We start from the raw sequence: 17,819 nt of genomic DNA, 5'->3' as shown, positions 1-17,819 counted from the left end.
ACAGACTCTGATTCTTGGGAAATTTAAGCAGGTAAGAAAGGATTCTTTTCTGTATTTAATGTGTTTGGACAAGGATACTAAACCCTGTAGGCTCTTGGTCAGAACACGATACTCAATAAAATTTAAGCATAGCCATTTCATGCAACACAGCCAATGGAATATCATATTTTTTCCCCTTCTCACTCTTTCTCTCTCTCTTTCCAGCTTAAGTGAGTCACCTTGGCTAGACTGCCAATCTCTATAGAACTTATGTTCCTTGATAGGATATGCCAACAGAAATGAGAAATTCTATAATGGTTTTGGATGTGAGTTAGCCACCTATCCCTGCGAGGAGCTAAGCATCATCTCCTCGAGGAAATGTAGCTCATCAAATGGACATGGATGCATGTAATGACAGCAAGTGAATGTGAGAATGTGTAGACAGTCGGTTTTTTCTTTCTTTTTTTAAGAAGTGCCTCTATATCGTACCTGTCTTATGCATTTCTAAGCATCTGCACTGGGTCTCACTTACTTGACCTGACCCTACAACATACGCTAAACTCCCACATTGGCAGCTGGACTGCAACCCTCAGTGCACATCAGCCCATGCCTATTCATTTTCCTTCTCTTGAAATGTGATAGGGTGGTCCCTGGAGTGGAGCTATTTTGAGAGGATGATCACTAGAACAATCACCGGCTTGGCAGGAGATGGACAGTGTGTTTGTAGCCTCAAGAGAAAAAAAGACATTGTCATTGAGGGTTTGAGTCCTGAATGTCAGAACAGCAGGGAAACTGGGTAGAGTATGTTTCTGCATGCTGTCCACTACCACTCAGTTACAGAGTTATCTACCTGACCTGCCATGATGATTGGCTTTTCCATGATACTGGCTGCTCAGAGCATGCAAGGGATGGGGGACAACAGTGCTTGGGAATAATTTCAGGAGGAAGCACTTTTCCCCAGCAAAGCTCCATGCATCCACCCAGCTGACAGGAAAGTTATGCTCAGCTGTGCCTGGAGGCAGGTTCATATTAACTCGGACACTGCCACTAAGCAGGTTTCACCACAGTAAGTCCTGCATTATGCTACAGTGGAATCAGTGGAGCCTGAAGGCTAAGGAGACCTGAAGGCCAAGGAGTCCACCTCACAACTGCATAATTTCCCAGAGCGGCACCCTACCAACTGACCAGAAGTTACAGAAATGCCTCAGGGGCTGAGCTGAATTCCTCTCTCTCTTCTTGAGAATCTCTTTGAAGAGCAGATATGCTTTTTCTATCAGGGTTTCTGCTTGGTCAGGGATGAGGTTAACTCACCTCTGGGTAATCAGTGCCTAGATCAATAAATATTTTCCTGGATGGATAGACAGAGGACTTATTGATCACTTTACATATTGGTCCCTATAGAATGGACTGTGTGTGGTAATAAAAATGTATGCAGCTCTCCCTGCTACACAAAGAAGTCCCTCTAGTCTCTTACGTTGATTCTTTCAGGTTGTAAAGATGGGACTGCAAGTAAGTTTCATCTTGAGAGCCAATACTGGTCAATTGGAAGAGGCTGCCATGAAGGTCCTATTAGAGGCATTTATGCAGTGAGCTCAGTGAGGAAAAACTTCAGCCATCAATTAGCAATGTCTGCTGTGAGCTAAATACAAAGAAATGGTGGCTCAACTGTTTTGCATCTGCCAACGAGTTTAAAGCTTTAAATTTTTCCAATTGAACTTTCTAGATGAATACCTTTCCAACACATTTTCAAGTCAGCTTTGACTGGATATAATGGGTAGTCAAGGATATTTTCTTTCCTCTGGTGTATTTTCCTAATGTACTTCTTCATGTACTTGCTGGATTTGAAAGCAAATGAGGTGAGAAAGCCCTACTTGGTTCTCCTCAGGATATACAATTTGTATTGGAAAAGAAAACCAAGCCAGGTGGGTGTTAATTTATCCCAAATGATGTATATAATAAAATCCCTATCAGGACAAATTAAAACAAGGAAATCCACGATGTAATCTAATCTTTTCATTCCCAACACTGGGGCAATTTCACTTTCACAATGCCAAGAACTTCCCAAGGAATTTAGTACAGCAAAGAACAGAGAAGCCACAGAGAAATGGCTGCTGAATTTTGGTGAATGTTACATCACTTTTTTCATATATAGTGGGATGTCTATATTTGTTTAACAAATTAACCCAATAACCAGGATGTGCCCAAGAATTAACCTCCAGGTCTAGCCAAAAGGACTTTACCAGCTAGGGATGTTACCTTTTTTTTTTGAGGTACAATTCATATAATATAAGCTTCATCATGTTACAACTCAGTAGTTTTTAGTATATTTAGTTTATTTCACTATGTTGTGCAACCATCGTGTTATGTTATTTCAGAGCATTTAAGCCGCCCCATACTCATTAGCAGTCAGTCCACTTCCCTCTTCCTCCACACCTGGCAGGCACTCATCTCCTGTCTTCATAGATTTGCTTATTCTGGACAATATACATGGAATCCTATCCTATGTGACCTTTGTATCTGGCTTTTTTGACTTAGCATCTGTGTTGTAGCAGCTAACAATACTTCATTCCTTTCTATGTTTGAATAATATTTCATTGTATAGATACATCTCATTTTATTTATTCATTCATTAGTTCATGGACATTTAGGTTTCCACTTTTTGGTTATTATGAATATAATGCCATGAACATTACATTTTTATGAGAAAGAATGTTTTCTCCATGGGTATATAGCTAGAAGTGGAATTGCTGGCCATATGGTAATTCTATGTTTAACTTTCTGAAGAACTATCAAGCTCTTTTTCTCAGGAGCTGTGCCATTTTACATTTTTACCAACAACATAGATAACTATTTGCCAGTGTACCAATGTTCCAATTTCTCCATATCTGTCAACACTCGTTATTGTCCGTCCATCCTTTATTATAGTCATCCTAGTGGGTGCAAAGTGCTATTTTTGTTTTTAACTTGTGGTTATAATGAGTGTGGTCATACCTGGGCATGAGATGGTGGAAGTCCCCTTCTTATGTAAACACCAAAGAGAGCATCCTTCCCGAGGGAGATGTTGAACTTTAAGAATTGGGGTTGACTGATGTGAATCTGTGACCTCCAAAATACGCCTGGTGGGACTTCTTGGGTCACTCGCCGACCAACTTCTGCTTCACCACTGTCTATGCTGCTGTTTCTCAGTGACCAGGGCCCTGAAAACAGACATTAACATCAAGACAGTGGCGTGTACACATTAGTTACCTCTACATTTTTGTTTATTTACATGCCAGGAGGTAAAAAAAATAAGATTAAGCCCATAGGAAGTTTCTCTTTAAGTCACAGTTTAAAAATAACAAGCTAGAAACTCATATCCCAGGGCATTTGAAATATTGGCACAATGCCCTCTACAACTTCTGAGAATACTCTTTGTTGATCAAATAGAATGAGAGCTGGAGTCTGGTAAGTACACGTAAAGCTTCCAACATCCCCGAATATGACTGGGATGTAAAATTTGTCAGTAGGGGAGGGGAGAGTGATATTAATTTGGCATCAGATTTTATTCATGCAGCCTTTAATTATTTCTTACATCCACAAACAAGTCCAATATACTTTGACATTTTCATAAATTAAAAAAAAGCAACAGTGAACAAAAATCAGTCTGAAGTAAATAAAATAACAATAGAAAATGGAGACTTGATCTCAGGCTGCCCTAATATCAGGGATGGCTCCTTCCTTGAGGTAGAAGGACAGTTCTAAGCACCACGCAGAAGTGATGCCTTCCCACGGTGACGGAATGCATCTCTGTTGCATTATTTGAAATTGCTGATAAAGAAAACATTGGTGGCTCACATTCAACATTCTTCATAACTTTAATAATGTGAGTTCCAGAAATACCTATTTTTAAAGAGGACATCTTAATAACAATGAACCAGCCAATGCCTCCTACACTTCTGAAGGTGATTTTCTTTGCAAACACAGAATTAAGGGAAAGCTGCAGTTACTAGTAGTTGCCCAGGAAAAGCAAATTAATTGATCTGTCAGTCTTATTTTCTTTATTTCTAAAATGGGAATAAAACCTACTTGGAACCTAGTCATTTGTGATTCCTTCAAATGGATTCTGAACTTGAAAGAAAATACAAAATCAAAATCTCCTATCTTCTTGAAGATTCTAACCAACTGAAAATAAAATACAGAAAGAACTAAATAAATCTTTGTTGTGAGGGTCTCTTTTATTTCTGGGGTCCTTTCGCTTTTCAACTGATCACTTTGGTGGCTTGTGGATCGGAAAATGTCTCCAGTTTGGTAGGCAAAGAATGGGAGACAAGCTCCCCTCTGCATTCTGTAATGGACAGACTTTTCTGAAAATATTTATCTATATTTGGCCACTATACATTGCAAAAGGTCAGGAGAGATTGTAAGATTGCTGAAGCCTGGCATGAAAGGTCAGTGAAGCTGTCTGATTCAGCAAACACGGCTCTCTAATGATCTAGCCACTGTATCAAGATAAGACTCATAAATATCCTGGATGCCAGTTTTTCCATCTGTAAAATGGAGACTGTGACATTTGTGGGTCTCTGAAGGCTCTCCATACCTAAATTATAAAGAAAACCACAGAGTGACTTGAAGGTATTAATTTTTTTTCCCATTTCTTCTTTAAAAATAGAGAAGATGGTTCCTCTTTTACTTGGCTCAACAGTGGATCAAATAAATAGCTGACAGAGGTTTAAAATAAAGAATGAGAAAGACTGGTTTAGACCAGAAGAAACTCTTGACTTTTAGAATACTAAGGAATAGGCTCCCAAGGAAAGTTTGTAAGTTCCTGCACAATATATCATTAAGAAGAAAAGAAACAATGAATAAGTCTTGAGTGGCTCCCATCTTTAGATGGTGACTAGAGGTTTACTTAAGCGTTTTTATGTCAGCTAACGGACATGAACTACTTCCCAGTAAGGGAGGAATATGCGTACATGTAAGAGCAGAGACTCTGGGCTGAGACCGCCTTGCTTCAAATCCCAGCTTTGCTACTTGATAAGTATATCAATTCTTTGGGCCTCAGTCCCCTCATGGGTATGGTTGGGACACTATTATTATTTATTTCATAGGGTTCTTATGAAGATTTAATGAGCTAACACATGCAAAGCACTTGGAATAAGTTTTGGCACAAAATAACTACTAAATAAAAATTATCTATCATTTTTATCTGTAAGGCTCTCAGCCTATATAGAGTGTCATTTGCTTTGCTGAAATAATGTCATGTCCAGGGGAAACACTTGTTACCAACACTTGATCAGAAGCTCTGATTATTATAATTTGAAAACTAATTTGTACTTAAAATGCTGCTTTTGACAGACTACCCTCTCCCCTCCAAATTAAGGCCTTTTCGGGGGAGAGATATAGTCAAAAGGACCCAGGAAGGGAGGTAGTAAAAAATAGCCATGAGGAAAACAGTTTAGGGGCCTCTGATAGAGACCAAAAGTAACCCCAGCAATCAGAGTGTGGTAACAAGTTAAAGAAATGCATTAAAAATAAGAGAATTTAGAAGATATTATTCATTTTTAAACTTAAGATGGACTTTCCTTCATGTCTGCTGGGCTTAAAGGGGTTGCTGGGTTAATGACAGGATATGAAAGAGAAGCAGGAAATCAGCCCCACGAGCCTGTTCATCTACTGCTGAAACCTGAGCAGACTTTGATAATGTCAAGCCAAACGAGGATGCTGGTGATACGCGGGAGAGTCGGCTTGCAGGGCTTTTGCTCTGGAGAAATTCAGACAAGTTGCCTCAGGCTCCCTGTTCTTATAGTAGCGGGATCCCTCTTTACTAGATGCAACTTCAGCACACTGCAGTCAGTAAGTTAGCTGCTGCCACCGGGGGATGGTAGGGCCACTAGGCTGCCTTCTCAGTAGTCCTACCTCCCTTCAGTGCTCCCTTCCTTTGTGTCCCATCTACAAAGGAGGCAGAACACCTGGATAATGAAGTACAGGTTTTGCAGCCAGACAGAGCCAGGTTTAAATCTTGACTCTGGTTCTTCCTTGCTGTGTGACTTCCAGAAATTTATTGAACCTCTCTGGGCCTCCATTCTTTTACTGCAAAATGGGAATAACAGAACTATCCCAGAGGGTGGGAGTAACAAATGGAAATACACAAAGAAGGGCTTAGTAGAGTGCCTAGCACATAAGAAGAGCAAAATAAATGCTAACTAGCTGCATTTAATAAAACAAAAGAATGAAAACTATATGGGAAAGCATCTGGCTTTCTTTTCAGAGTAAAGGACTTTCTAAAAGAAAAAACATTGTGTGTATATGTGAAACATGTATGTGTATATGTATATATATGTATTAGTCTATCAATCGAGAGAGAGGAGAGTCTAATTCTTCTGGAATAGATTTAACTATGGGAACAAATTTAAATTGGGAGTCAGGATCTTTTACCATTACTGATTTTTGGTGGTAGCTTCCAGAAGCCAGTATAGTTACTTTATTGATAAGCATATTTTATTGAAACTAAGGTTTAGGTCAACAGCATCTTCACACTGAAGCTCTCTTTTCCTTTACACAGAGCCCCCACCAGGTAGATAGGTTCTTTCTCTGGGTTTCCACAGCATTTAGACTTAATTCTACTGTAGTGCCCGCTGTTACGGTTACTGTTACTGACTTTGCTTGCTTTCCTAAACTGGTCTTACTAGACACTACTCCTGAGGCCAGGCAGAGCTGCAACTTCCTCTCTGGGTTCTCTGTAGTTTGCCTGGCAACCCATGGTGATCTATAAACCCCAGTTGAACTGATGGGGTATTTTAACACAATCCCTGTAACCACTGGGTGAAATGACAGCCTTAAGGAAGTTGCATGTAAACTGGTTTTGTAAAAAAAATAAAATTACTCTTTGAAAGCTCTATGGGGAATTTTACTATTTAAAGGAAGCTTCCTTGTGGATCCTTTAGAAAATCACAAGTAAACTCTTAACTTCTGTATAAAATCTTATGTTTTGGACTCAAAGATACCTTAAGGGGCATTCCACTCTACGGTCTGTGGTCTACGGAGTGAGCCAGGTGGGCTATGTCTGGGGAAATGTCAGAAAGGACGGGTATGCATATGCATGGTGTCCACAGGACGGAGGAGCAGTTGTCAGAAAGAGGTGACTTCATTTTAACAAGTTCGATTTATTTAACATAAGTCATCATTATTAACCTAAATGCTAGTGACTGCTTTCAAATTAAATTTTCCAGGTGTGTGATGGAATTATGTTTTTGCAAAGAGGGTTTTTTCATTAAAAAGTATACACACACACATACACTTATATATATATATATATATATATATAATTTTCATTTTAAAATAATTTCAGATTTACAGAATTTCAAAAAATGGTAAAAAGAATTCCTGCATATCCTCACTCGGGTTCTGTAAATGTTATACACATTTGCTCTATCATTTTCTCTATTTTTTTCTGAAACATTCAGAGTAATTTAGATAGATGCTCCTTTACCTCTAAATATGTCAGTGTTCTTCCTTAAAACAGGGACATTCTTTTCAGAACCACAGTACAAAAACAGAATATTAACATTGATACAGGGCTGTGTCTAATTTTCCCATTGTCATACTAATATTCATTATAGAAAAAGAAAAAAAGGCTTTTCTATATGCTTGAAAAATCTTTAAAATGAATCTGCGTAACTTCTGTAATTTTAAAAACAATGAAAAAGAAAAAAGTTATATAAATACTGCCTCAAAGGAGATTTAAAAAAAGGTGGCTTTTACAAATTGCTGCATCCAGTGAGGGGAACCATCTCAGTGACTCTGTCCCTGAAGTCAAGTCCTGGCCTGGCATCCAGGAGTCAACGTCTGTGCTGCTGTCTAAGGTCAAAGAGGCCAGCGGCCCAGGCGAGGCTCCTAGTCCCACAGTCAAGGATCTGAACCTAGGCTCTCCGCAGCCATGCCAGCTGTTCTAGGGCCACAAACCTGGCTAACTCCTAACAGGATGTCATTGGGAGAGAGGCAACAAGACAACACAATAATGAAGGTTTCTACCTTTCCCTCCAGGAGGGGAATCCTCATCCTGAGGAGTTCTGAGACTGCAGGAGAAGCTGCTGCACAGCAGAGCTGGTCAGCCCTCGGTTTGAGCACCAGCTCTGCCCACTACTAGCTGTGTGCCTTCAGCCCAATCACTCTCTCCCCTAAGTTTGTCTGCTCATCTGTGAAATGGGGTTGCTTCTAAGGATTAACCAGGAAACATCCTCAGTATTCAACTTGCAGGCCCTTCTACATCTCTCTATCCTGGTTTTGTGCTACCTAAAAACAGCTGGTAACTATTTATGTCCAAGACTTGGAGGATAAATTTATGGTGGTCTAATTGAAAATAGAGATTGTGCCTTGTTTGGGCACAATTAACGACCGACGGCCAAAGGATGCTGTGGGCCTGCATGAAACAGGCGGTCATGTTCCACAGCAGCTGAAATCAATGTACAACGAGTAGTCAATATATGTGCAGACAAGGAGGGACCCATCACATGAATTAACATGCTGTGGCCAGAGAAAACCAAGTCACAAGTTCATTGCTCCAAACTGCAGGGGTTACTGTGTGCTCTGGCTGCTTCTCAGGTGGGCAACTCTGTGCAGCCGGTATTAGTGAAAGGAAGCCAGATTTTATTCATTTAATGATGGTTAATGAATGTCCCAAGCAATGTTGGGTGGGCCATTCATTCATACTTTCATGAAACAAACATTTATCAAGCATCTACTACTGTCACATCAAATTTGGGGTGTATGTTTTTTCCCGTTATCCCTTATCTAGGCAGCCTGCAGTCCAGGGTCCCATGGACTTGGTTTGGGCTTGATTGACATCAGGAGAGGAATTAATGGCCATTCTGTGATCATTCTATGGAAGTCTGGCCACCATCCTTGGGTTCCAGGTAATGACTGAGTATGGTGTCCTGGTAGGCAGGATGGAGCCCAGCCCACATCTCCCAGAGCTGTAGCTGAGAGCTGTAGCTTCCATGTCAAATTCTTCTGTGAGCTGCACAGTGAAAAGTGGAGATGATCATCATTTTGCCCTAAGAAGCAGATGCTTAAGACACTATGGTTCTGGCTGGTTCACCTCCAGCTTAGAGATGAGATTTCTGGGATTTCTGAGGCAGCACTCTAATGATCAATTTTACAGGATGGCCCACCATTATAACTCCACGGAAGACTGCTCATGTAAATGTGAAGCTATTGCTTATTTCAGAAACATGTACCTAAAATTCCAACCAGTTAAATAAGACTGATGTCAAGCAAAACGACAGCTTTCCATAGCCACATTAGGAGCTAATCATTTCAGAAAATGTTGCCATAATTCATTTACAGAAACAGCAAGACTATTCCCCAACAAGTTATAATGGGAATGGACTCAGTCAGACCAGAGAAATGAAGCTTCATATTAATACTTCCTAAACTTAACCGAACTCTGGAGGCACCTCGGCATAAATCTGCCTTGTAGATTATTCTGCCTCACATATTTTTATCTATTGCAAATAAAGTTGAATTCAGAATATTGCTTCAGTCATTACACCTCAGTTCCATTTATTTGGGAATCAGGACAACCATCTGAGGATTCTGTTTAACAAAGAGATAGGCAAAAAGATTCTCCAGAGGACATGAGATTCACTGCCTTACACTGTGTAGTTCATCTGAGTTATCAGCAGTCCTGCTGTTGGCTGGCCATTCTTAAGGAATAGATTTCTGAGTGTTCACTGCTGCACACAGCAATAATGACTTTTATAAAATCCTTCAATGCTTAGGAGTACATGTGGCCTTTACATCTTTTGAAACCTTAATTTGACACCTTCAATAAAAATGGCCAACTCTTTGTCAGTAAGTTATTTATACACCTGATTGTGAAAATGCTTTTTCACTAGTAAGTACTTTAGTTTATTAGTGTTATTCATAGCAGCTAAAATTTATTGGATGGTTACTTCTTGCCATGTAAGCTCTTGATATCACTATGATTTTTTTCCTGTTTTTCAGATGAGAGGACCGTGGAAGTAAAGTGACTTATTTAAGGTCACAGAGCTCTTAAGTCATGGCCTTGGGATCAAAAGCCATGTCTGCCTGATTCTGAAACACACATATCTTAACCACTCTACTGACTACATTTTAGACCATGGGCTACATACAAGAGATGCAAAGAGGTGTGTATCCAGCAGATCACAGAGACCAGAGTCCGGGTGTGCAGGTCACCTCTGGAGAAACTGCCAAGGCAAATCAGGGCAAATGCAGTTGGAAGGGAAACCAGTTTTCTCATTGTCAGCAACCATGTCAACCCACGATGATGCCATGTACAATAATAGAAGCTATGCAACTTAGAATGTGGTTACAGGTGGCAAGGAGAAGTTGAAGTCCCACCAATATAATGCACTTAAGTGGTAGCCACCTGTAACAACGGTGGAATACCACAGCCTCCAAAACAAAGGGAGTTGTTGTGTTAATATGTAGGCTGCTGGTGTATTTGTCAGTAGAGATGCAGTATTGTAACGGCTGGCTCAAACATAGTGCCCCTTGCCCTTCTGGGAACTTCACCGACTTTGAAAAAGCCCCATGGAGGGAACTGATGATTTTGAAACCCTGGGCTGTGTTCATTGAGAGGCTGATGAGAGCCAGAGGAAGAATTACCATCCTCCCTGCGAATCTGGCTCCTAGTACCATGCATTAAGCCAACTAGTAAAAATCATTATGAAGTTTTTGCTGAAAGGGCAAGTGTAGAAAAACATGTTTCTAAACAGAATAACAGTCTTTGCCATTTTTTTCCAACTTGCATACCATCTGGAAATTCTGATTTTTTTTTTCCAAAGGGTAGAAAAGAAATGTGCTCCAGGCACAAATAAATGTTTACAGCTGAGTTATAAACCGAGAATGGTGGGGCTTAAAACAGACAGGCTGGCAATGATAGAACTCAAGCTGCAGAGACAAACAATGCTGTGGGGGACAGGCCGGCTTGCTCTGTGCACGGGCCTTTTGCATGTGGGAAGTCCTACTTCCCACTGACCTCATTGAGCAGATGTTTAGGAAGTAGTGTTCATTTGGGTTAGTTCTAATTCTTAGAAGATAAAGGGAAAAATGGAAGCAGAATGATGGTCTGTCTATCTTGAAGGCAGCTTCTGCCTTTGGAAAATACACTACCTTATAAGAAGTGGTAGTCTGTGGAGGCTTGTTAAATGGACCAATTAAGGGAAGTTATGATGATGTCAGTGATACGAATCTCTTATGAAGTGCCAGATACCATGTACCATGTTGTTTCAGTGTTGTCTATTTATTCCAGACATCAAGCTTACGAGGTGTGTACCATTGTACGGATGAGGAAACAGAAGCTGACTGGGGACAGACGACCTGCTTATATTCACACAGCTGCTAAGTGCTGGAGCTGATGTTTGTACCCAGCCAGACCAACTCCAGGGTCATATTTAAAGGATTTGTCAATGTAAACTCAGCAAAAATATATTATTCTCCACTTTTGGTCAAGAAGGAAAAACTGATATATTGGGATTTTGGTCTCTTCCCTCTAGTCTATAATTACAGGAAAATCCAAGGAAGTTGAAGTGGTTTGGCAAATGATATAGAGCAGTCAGCCAACTTTTTCTACAAAGGGCCATATAGTCAGTAGTTTAGGTTTTGTGGGCCATCTAGTCTCTGTTGCACCTACTCAACTCCACTGCTATAGTGCTAAAGCAGCCACAGACAAAGAATGAACATGGCTGTGCTTCAGTAAAACGTCAGTTGCAAAAACAGGCAGCTGGTCAGATTTGGTCCATGAGACATAGTTTGCTGACCCCTGATATGGAAGACATCTTGAATTAAAATGAGTGATAGGTTTTAAGAATCATCCATGAAAATCTACTTTCTTAAGTTCAGTGCACAAATTAGCTACCTATGTTGTGCCCTTTAAAAGCTCTTGTTTATTTTGCCTCTGGGCCTGGCCAATCAAACTGGATTCCCTTATGTTATCTGACCAGGTCAGAACACTGTATCGAATCTTTGTTCTCAAGGCTTATCTAATCCCAGATCTATAGAGAAACTGCTCCGTGCCCTTGTAATGAAGACGTATGAGTTCATTCCTTTTAACATAGAAACGCACTTGAGTTGGTGAGTGAGTCCAGCAGGCTGTGGGCTGACTCCCTTCTCTTGATGTGAAACCCAACCACGCAAGCAGCCACGTTAAGGTTTAATCGAAAGAGAGAAAGGAGAAAAATAAATGATGAACAACAACAAATGGAAAAGGGAAGACAAAGCCCAAAGAGCACACTCTCACAACTAATTAATCAAGTGCTTTGTTTCCACTAACACATCGGAGTGTGTAGGCTGCCCTGTCTATTAGACTCCTTTCCAAATCTGCACAATGTCAACACTCCTAAAGACCAGGTAATGAAATCTCTATCGATGTGCCATCTTAGATGGAGCTCACATGCCCGTGTTTTGCTTACATTTTAATTTGCTTCTGCTGGATACTTACCCAGTAATTGCTTAATAAGATTAACCTCCCTGGCAATGTGTGGTGTATCTTGATTAAAACATTAGCTGAGTGAAGGATTATCGTATACCACAAAAAAATGGAGGGGGTGTTATTTAATTAACTTATTGCCAATACATCTTGATTGTCTCTTCGAAACACTGGAAAAGTAGTCGATTGGGATTGATTCTGGTTACCTAAATGTATAGAAATGGGGAGTGATGAGAGGGGAGGTCACTGGGTAAAGAAATTAAAACCTAAGGTCACTTTCTTTAAAAGAGTTAGGTGGCTGTGAGAAAAATGAAAACCTTTCTAGTGGTTTTTTAAACCAAACTCTACAACTGAGAAAGAGATCTGAAATTTTTAGTCATAGTTTTGGTGTTTAGAAAGAAGATGTTCTAAGTTTTGTTTCAACTTAAAACAATTGTAAACTCTCACACTTTTTCATAAGAGTCCTACTGACAGACTTCACTGGACAATGGTTTGGTAATCATTTTTCTGTCTCACAACTCATTTGGAAAATATCTGAACTGGTGATGTTATACGACTTACACAACATTTTCAAAAGCATGTTGCATCTGAGGGGGAAATTTTGGTCTTTCCAAAGGCACCAAGGAAAGTGTTTTTTTCATCTTAATTTAGCGACACCATACTCTTAGGATGTGTTCTCAGCAGGGAACCTTCCATCCTGCTGGTGTGGGATGCTAAAGTGGGGTGGGATTGGAATGAAGCTTAATCACAAAGGGGAAGCTGGCTGACTTTAATTTATGGAAGTTAATGCCTATCAGTGATTCCCTTTTGTTATGGACTCTTTCAAGCAGTTGTATTTAACTTCAGAATGTGTGCACACAAAAGACATGTCCCTATGCCTGACAGAATACGCATATTCACTTTCAAATGTGTATCTCCATTCTTCTCAAAGAACAGGGTGTTGACTTGCAGACTAAAGAATATTTATGGATAAAATATAAGAGACCCCTAAAGTAGTGTTTCCCAATGAGCGGCACTGTTGACATTTTGGATGGGATGATTCTTCATTGTAGGGTCCTGTCCTGTATATTGTAAGATGTTTAACTGCATCTCGGCTTCTGCTCTTGGATGCCACTTGCACCTCTTGTAATTGTGACAGTCAAAAGAGTCTTCAGACATTGCCAAACGTTCTCGTAGGGACAAAAAACCCCAGATGAGAACCACTGTCGTAAGGAAACTGAAGTTGCACCTGATGTCAAGTACTGGAGCCCAACAGTTACAAGTCTGAGGCCAACACATACGGCTCTGGGCGTTTTAGTTACTAAAGGCAAAATATACTTTTCCTTTTTAGGTCTAGTTTTAGTTATCTGATAATGGAAAGCATTTGACTTCATTACTAGATAAAACCTTTTCATGCTTACTTAAAGGTAATTTAGTGTTATGATTAGGATGGATGAGTAGAACGATTCTTAAAGACTGGATAAAAAGACAAAAAAGTCACCCTTGAAACATGAGGACAGCTCTGGGAGAATAATCTAAGCAATATTAGGCTCTCAGGATGACTAGTGTATATCTATCTCTAAGGGAAGATGAATTCTGGAATCATCTCTGTGGAAAATGACTGATCTAAGGAAAATGCCAACGTCCTGTCCAAAGACACATAGGGCACAGATCCAAGTTCAGATTTGGACCTACCTGCTTGTTTGATTCGGGGTAAGTCTCTAAAACATCTTGGGCCTCAGATTCTCTAAGATAATTTTTTCTCTCTTTAGAGTTGTTGAAATTACACAATGCTGAGCCTGGCACACACTAGGTGCCCAATAAATGTTATTTCCTTTCTCATCTTTGAAATATCCCCATGGGGTTTTTAAGAAATGTGGGAGCCAACTTCCTGGAAATGCTACGTGGTCAAGTGGGAAATTCTGTTTGGAGAAACCCTTGCACAACATCGCTGGGGTTTGTGATTTCCATCCTGAATTCAGCATACTCCACCATGAACCTGCACACCTAACTGTGCGCTTGGCTACTGTTGTCTTTTAATTGCCCCGTGTCCCCACCTTCCCGTGGTTCTGTTTTCTCTCCTCCTTCTTAGCACCTTGTTAGCACCTATTTTTTTTTCCCTGCAAGAATACAGTCGCCTGATTGCTTCAATAAACATTTCTATTGTCCCCTTCACTGTTCTGAGCAGAGAAGCTTTGTTCCCAAGTTGTCAAAACTCCCTTGTATTTTCCCCCAAAGCAGAACAGCTCTGAGTCTCTTTAAGCCTCGCCAGGCAGCTTCCTCCCCTGGGAGGTTGCATCTCTCCCCCCAGGGCTCGTCTAGCGGCCTATGTTGCCTGCTGCTCTCAGCCTTCTTGATTAGGCAGGACTTTCTCCTGCTGCTGTCGCTGTTGCTTCTGCCCAGGCCATGGGATGCTTTCCAGCAGCCCCAGACCGTGCCAGTCACTGCAGATAGCACAGGTATGCACATTGCTCAGAGCAGGCACAGCGCCAGCTCCGAGTGACTCTAGCCAAACACAGCTAACAGACAGGAACAGCAAACACTTTTGAACAGGGGCACCTAGGAAAGGCAACAATTCTTTTCCCCCTTTCTTTTCCTTTTGCATAACTTCCAAGATTTGGATTAGCAAACCTGAACCAGCTGGCAGGAGCTCTGCATTCTCCTGTGACCTCAGGAGGGCAAGCAGCAGCTGCAATCTCACCTTTGCCTCCAGATGGCATTGTTGCCACATCATCGTTTCCTGGTAGGCCGGTCCTCATCCCATTGTTAAAGGTGTGTCCATCTGCCGGCTGCAGTTGCCAATTGAGTCCGAGCAGATGCATTGCTGCAGGAGAGACAAAGTAATGAAAATATGAATAGATAATTCAGCAATGCAAATGTCAAGGGGGAGGGCCAGGTGCTTCTTCCCTGCGATTGCCTTTTAAGGAAGCTGCAGTTCATAAATGGCTTGTCCCAGGCCTGAGGGATTAGCTAAATACAGGAAGCATGTAGGTCTGGGTGATTAGGTCTCCTCTCCTGGTGTTGCTGTTCGGGACTCACGGGGAGAGGATCCTCTGGTGGGCCGGGGAGGGAGGAGAAAGCAGGGCGCAGGCCTGCCAGATGTCACCAATGAGAGGAACCCCCCCCCCCCCTTGGCATCACTGTAAAAGGTGCTGCTCCATGACACGCCCAGCCTGGATGCAGTTGCTTTTAGACTGGTAGTCTGGGGCTTGGACAAGTAGTTTCCTCCCCACTACTCAAAATGTCATTCAGTTTCAGAATGAGGCAGCCAACCAGGACTGCCTGCCGCCCGACTGCCCCTGCACTGCAGTACCCACGCAGCCAGCGGTGTCTGCAGGGGTACAGCCCACGGTACAACCTGCCTCTCTTAGGATTTCCAACTTAAAAAATATTTTTCAGTTTCACCCCTCTTCCTGTAAGTGGATACCTTTCAGCCCACTGTGGAAAAAGCCTGGGGCAGTGGTGGAATGGGGTCCTTTCCTGCAAATACTCTGATTCGGATTCCTCCTCTGTCTCACACACACCCACCCTCCCACAGTGCACCACAGCACAGAATGAGACAAGGAGTTTGGAAGCACTGTCTCCTTTACTAAGGAAACAGGACATCTGCAGAACTCATGCTGCACCTCATGTGCACCTCAACCTCCGAACACAAATTTCCTGCTGCTCCTTGTCACTCTGCCTGTACCAAGTCCCCACCTGTCATTTAGTTCAGCAAACTCCATCTGCCCTTGTCTCTAAAGGTTCTTGGTGAACCATTTTTACTGCAAGGAGTAAAGGCAGATCCCAAACACCTGTATTCTTTCAAAGTCTCTTTCTGAGAAATGCTTCACTTGAGAACAAACAAGGAGTTCGTTCCCCTGCGTATTTCCCATCCAAACCATAACCACTCCGGGTCTGTCTGGCATCTCACCCGGACATAGGTTGACGCTGCTGCTATGTTTCCAGCTGGTGGGAGAGAAAGGGCTGCTGACAGGGAAAGGTTCCGAGTATGATGCCAGGATGGGAGAAACAATTAACCACAGGAAATGCAATTAACAATGCTTAGGAAATTGTTCACACAGCAATTAATTCTGCATGCCTACCACCACTTAAAGTCAGGCTGCATTCTATTAAGGTTAAAAACCTATCTTCAAACAACAATACAGCTCAGATTGATGGCCTCAGATGAAGGTGGCAAGGCATCCCTTTGTGTATGTCCGCTTTTTTCTCTCATACTTCTCCATCTCAGAACCATGTTTTCTTTCTATACGTGACTCTGAAGTGTAAGGCCTGCTGCTGCAAATCTTTAAGATGATAAATACTCACAAGAATAAGTGACATTTACTGTACATCTTCCATCAAGGTAACACCTAATTTTCTTCTGCAGTTTATCCATTATACATAGGTCACTTACTTGAAGAGACCAGAACCCTATTGCCTCCAATAATGAAATATTTTCACTGTGCAGAAGTCAGGAAATGAGAACTAATCGTGGCTCCTTCAAGACGATGATAGCTTCTTATTTGTAATTACCTGGTGAAGGGAGCCAAGGAATTGGCTATTTTAAAATGTTTTTTTCTTAACTGTTACCATCGGGGTATTGGAGCTTGCCAGTGGGCTGGCTGCTGCTGTGCTGGAGATGCACTTCCTTGGAGGAGGTCTGTGTTTTCAGACAGACACAGATAGGCAGGACTCCAGCATAACAAACCTTTGATTTTCACATCTATAGATGGAAGCGGTGTGTCCATCAGGCAAAGAATGACAACCTCCCCAGTGCCCATCAGTATGAAAACTCTTGTCAAATTTGCTCCGCTCTTACAGTGCTGAATCCTGTCACTCCAAGGTACAGACCATATTGCAACTGTCTGCTCTGGGAGAACCACAAGCAGGCGATGATACCCTGATCTTACTGCACACAAAGAGGTCATCCAAGAAAACACTCCGTTTTCAAAGAGGCCTGTCCCCTCCCTTTTCGTTTTGGATTCCACAGCATCTTTAAAAAAAAAAAAGTGTTCTGCAAACAAGAAAAGTACAGATGAGGTGAGAAGGGTTAGAGTCAGAGCATACGGGCGATCCTCTGACAACTCCCAGAAGGGAAAAGAATAATAAGAAAGTGGGATGGAGGCAGGAAAAGGGGAAAAGCCAGACCTGCTGAGCACAGGGCTCTGTGTCCCAGCAGAAGCGAGGTAACAAAAATGAAACTCAAGTTCGGGCATATTTTCTATTGTTGAATTGAATGTTAAGGAAATAAGTGAGAATTCTGTCAGGGGTGTAACCACCTTTTTTGTTTTTCGGGAGGGAGTCTGAAATAGGCTTTTGTTTGTACTTTTTTTTTTCTTGATCAGCTATTCCTTCTCTCCTACTTGAGTAAGAAAATGAGAATATCTCTCTGGCCTGTGGGGAGGGACTAAAGTGTCCTTAGGATAAA

The 17,819-nt window shown here is 41.6% G+C and overlaps 1 protein-coding gene across 18 annotated transcripts in view; it reads right to left on the bottom strand.

Moving 5' to 3' along the window:
• TENM2 (teneurin transmembrane protein 2) overlaps positions 1–17,819 on the bottom strand; it is a 1,157,254-nt gene that overhangs the window by 184,620 nt on the left and 954,815 nt on the right. For all 18 annotated transcript variants that reach the window (XM_073231871.1, XM_073231863.1, XM_073231878.1 and 15 more), the window contains 2 exons: positions 15,111–15,233; positions 2,971–3,176 (listed from right to left, as the gene is read on the bottom strand). In XM_073231871.1, coding sequence (XP_073087972.1) covers positions 2,971–3,176; positions 15,111–15,233 — 329 coding nt within the window. The remainder of the gene's footprint in view (positions 1–2,970; positions 3,177–15,110; positions 15,234–17,819) is intronic.

Source organism: Manis javanica, chromosome 1, assembly GCF_040802235.1.
Source record: "Manis javanica isolate MJ-LG chromosome 1, MJ_LKY, whole genome shotgun sequence".
NCBI lineage: Eukaryota > Metazoa > Chordata > Mammalia > Pholidota > Manidae > Manis > Manis javanica.
Note: the sequence above shows the minus strand (reverse complement) of the source record. Positions and strands in the feature narration are given on the sequence as shown.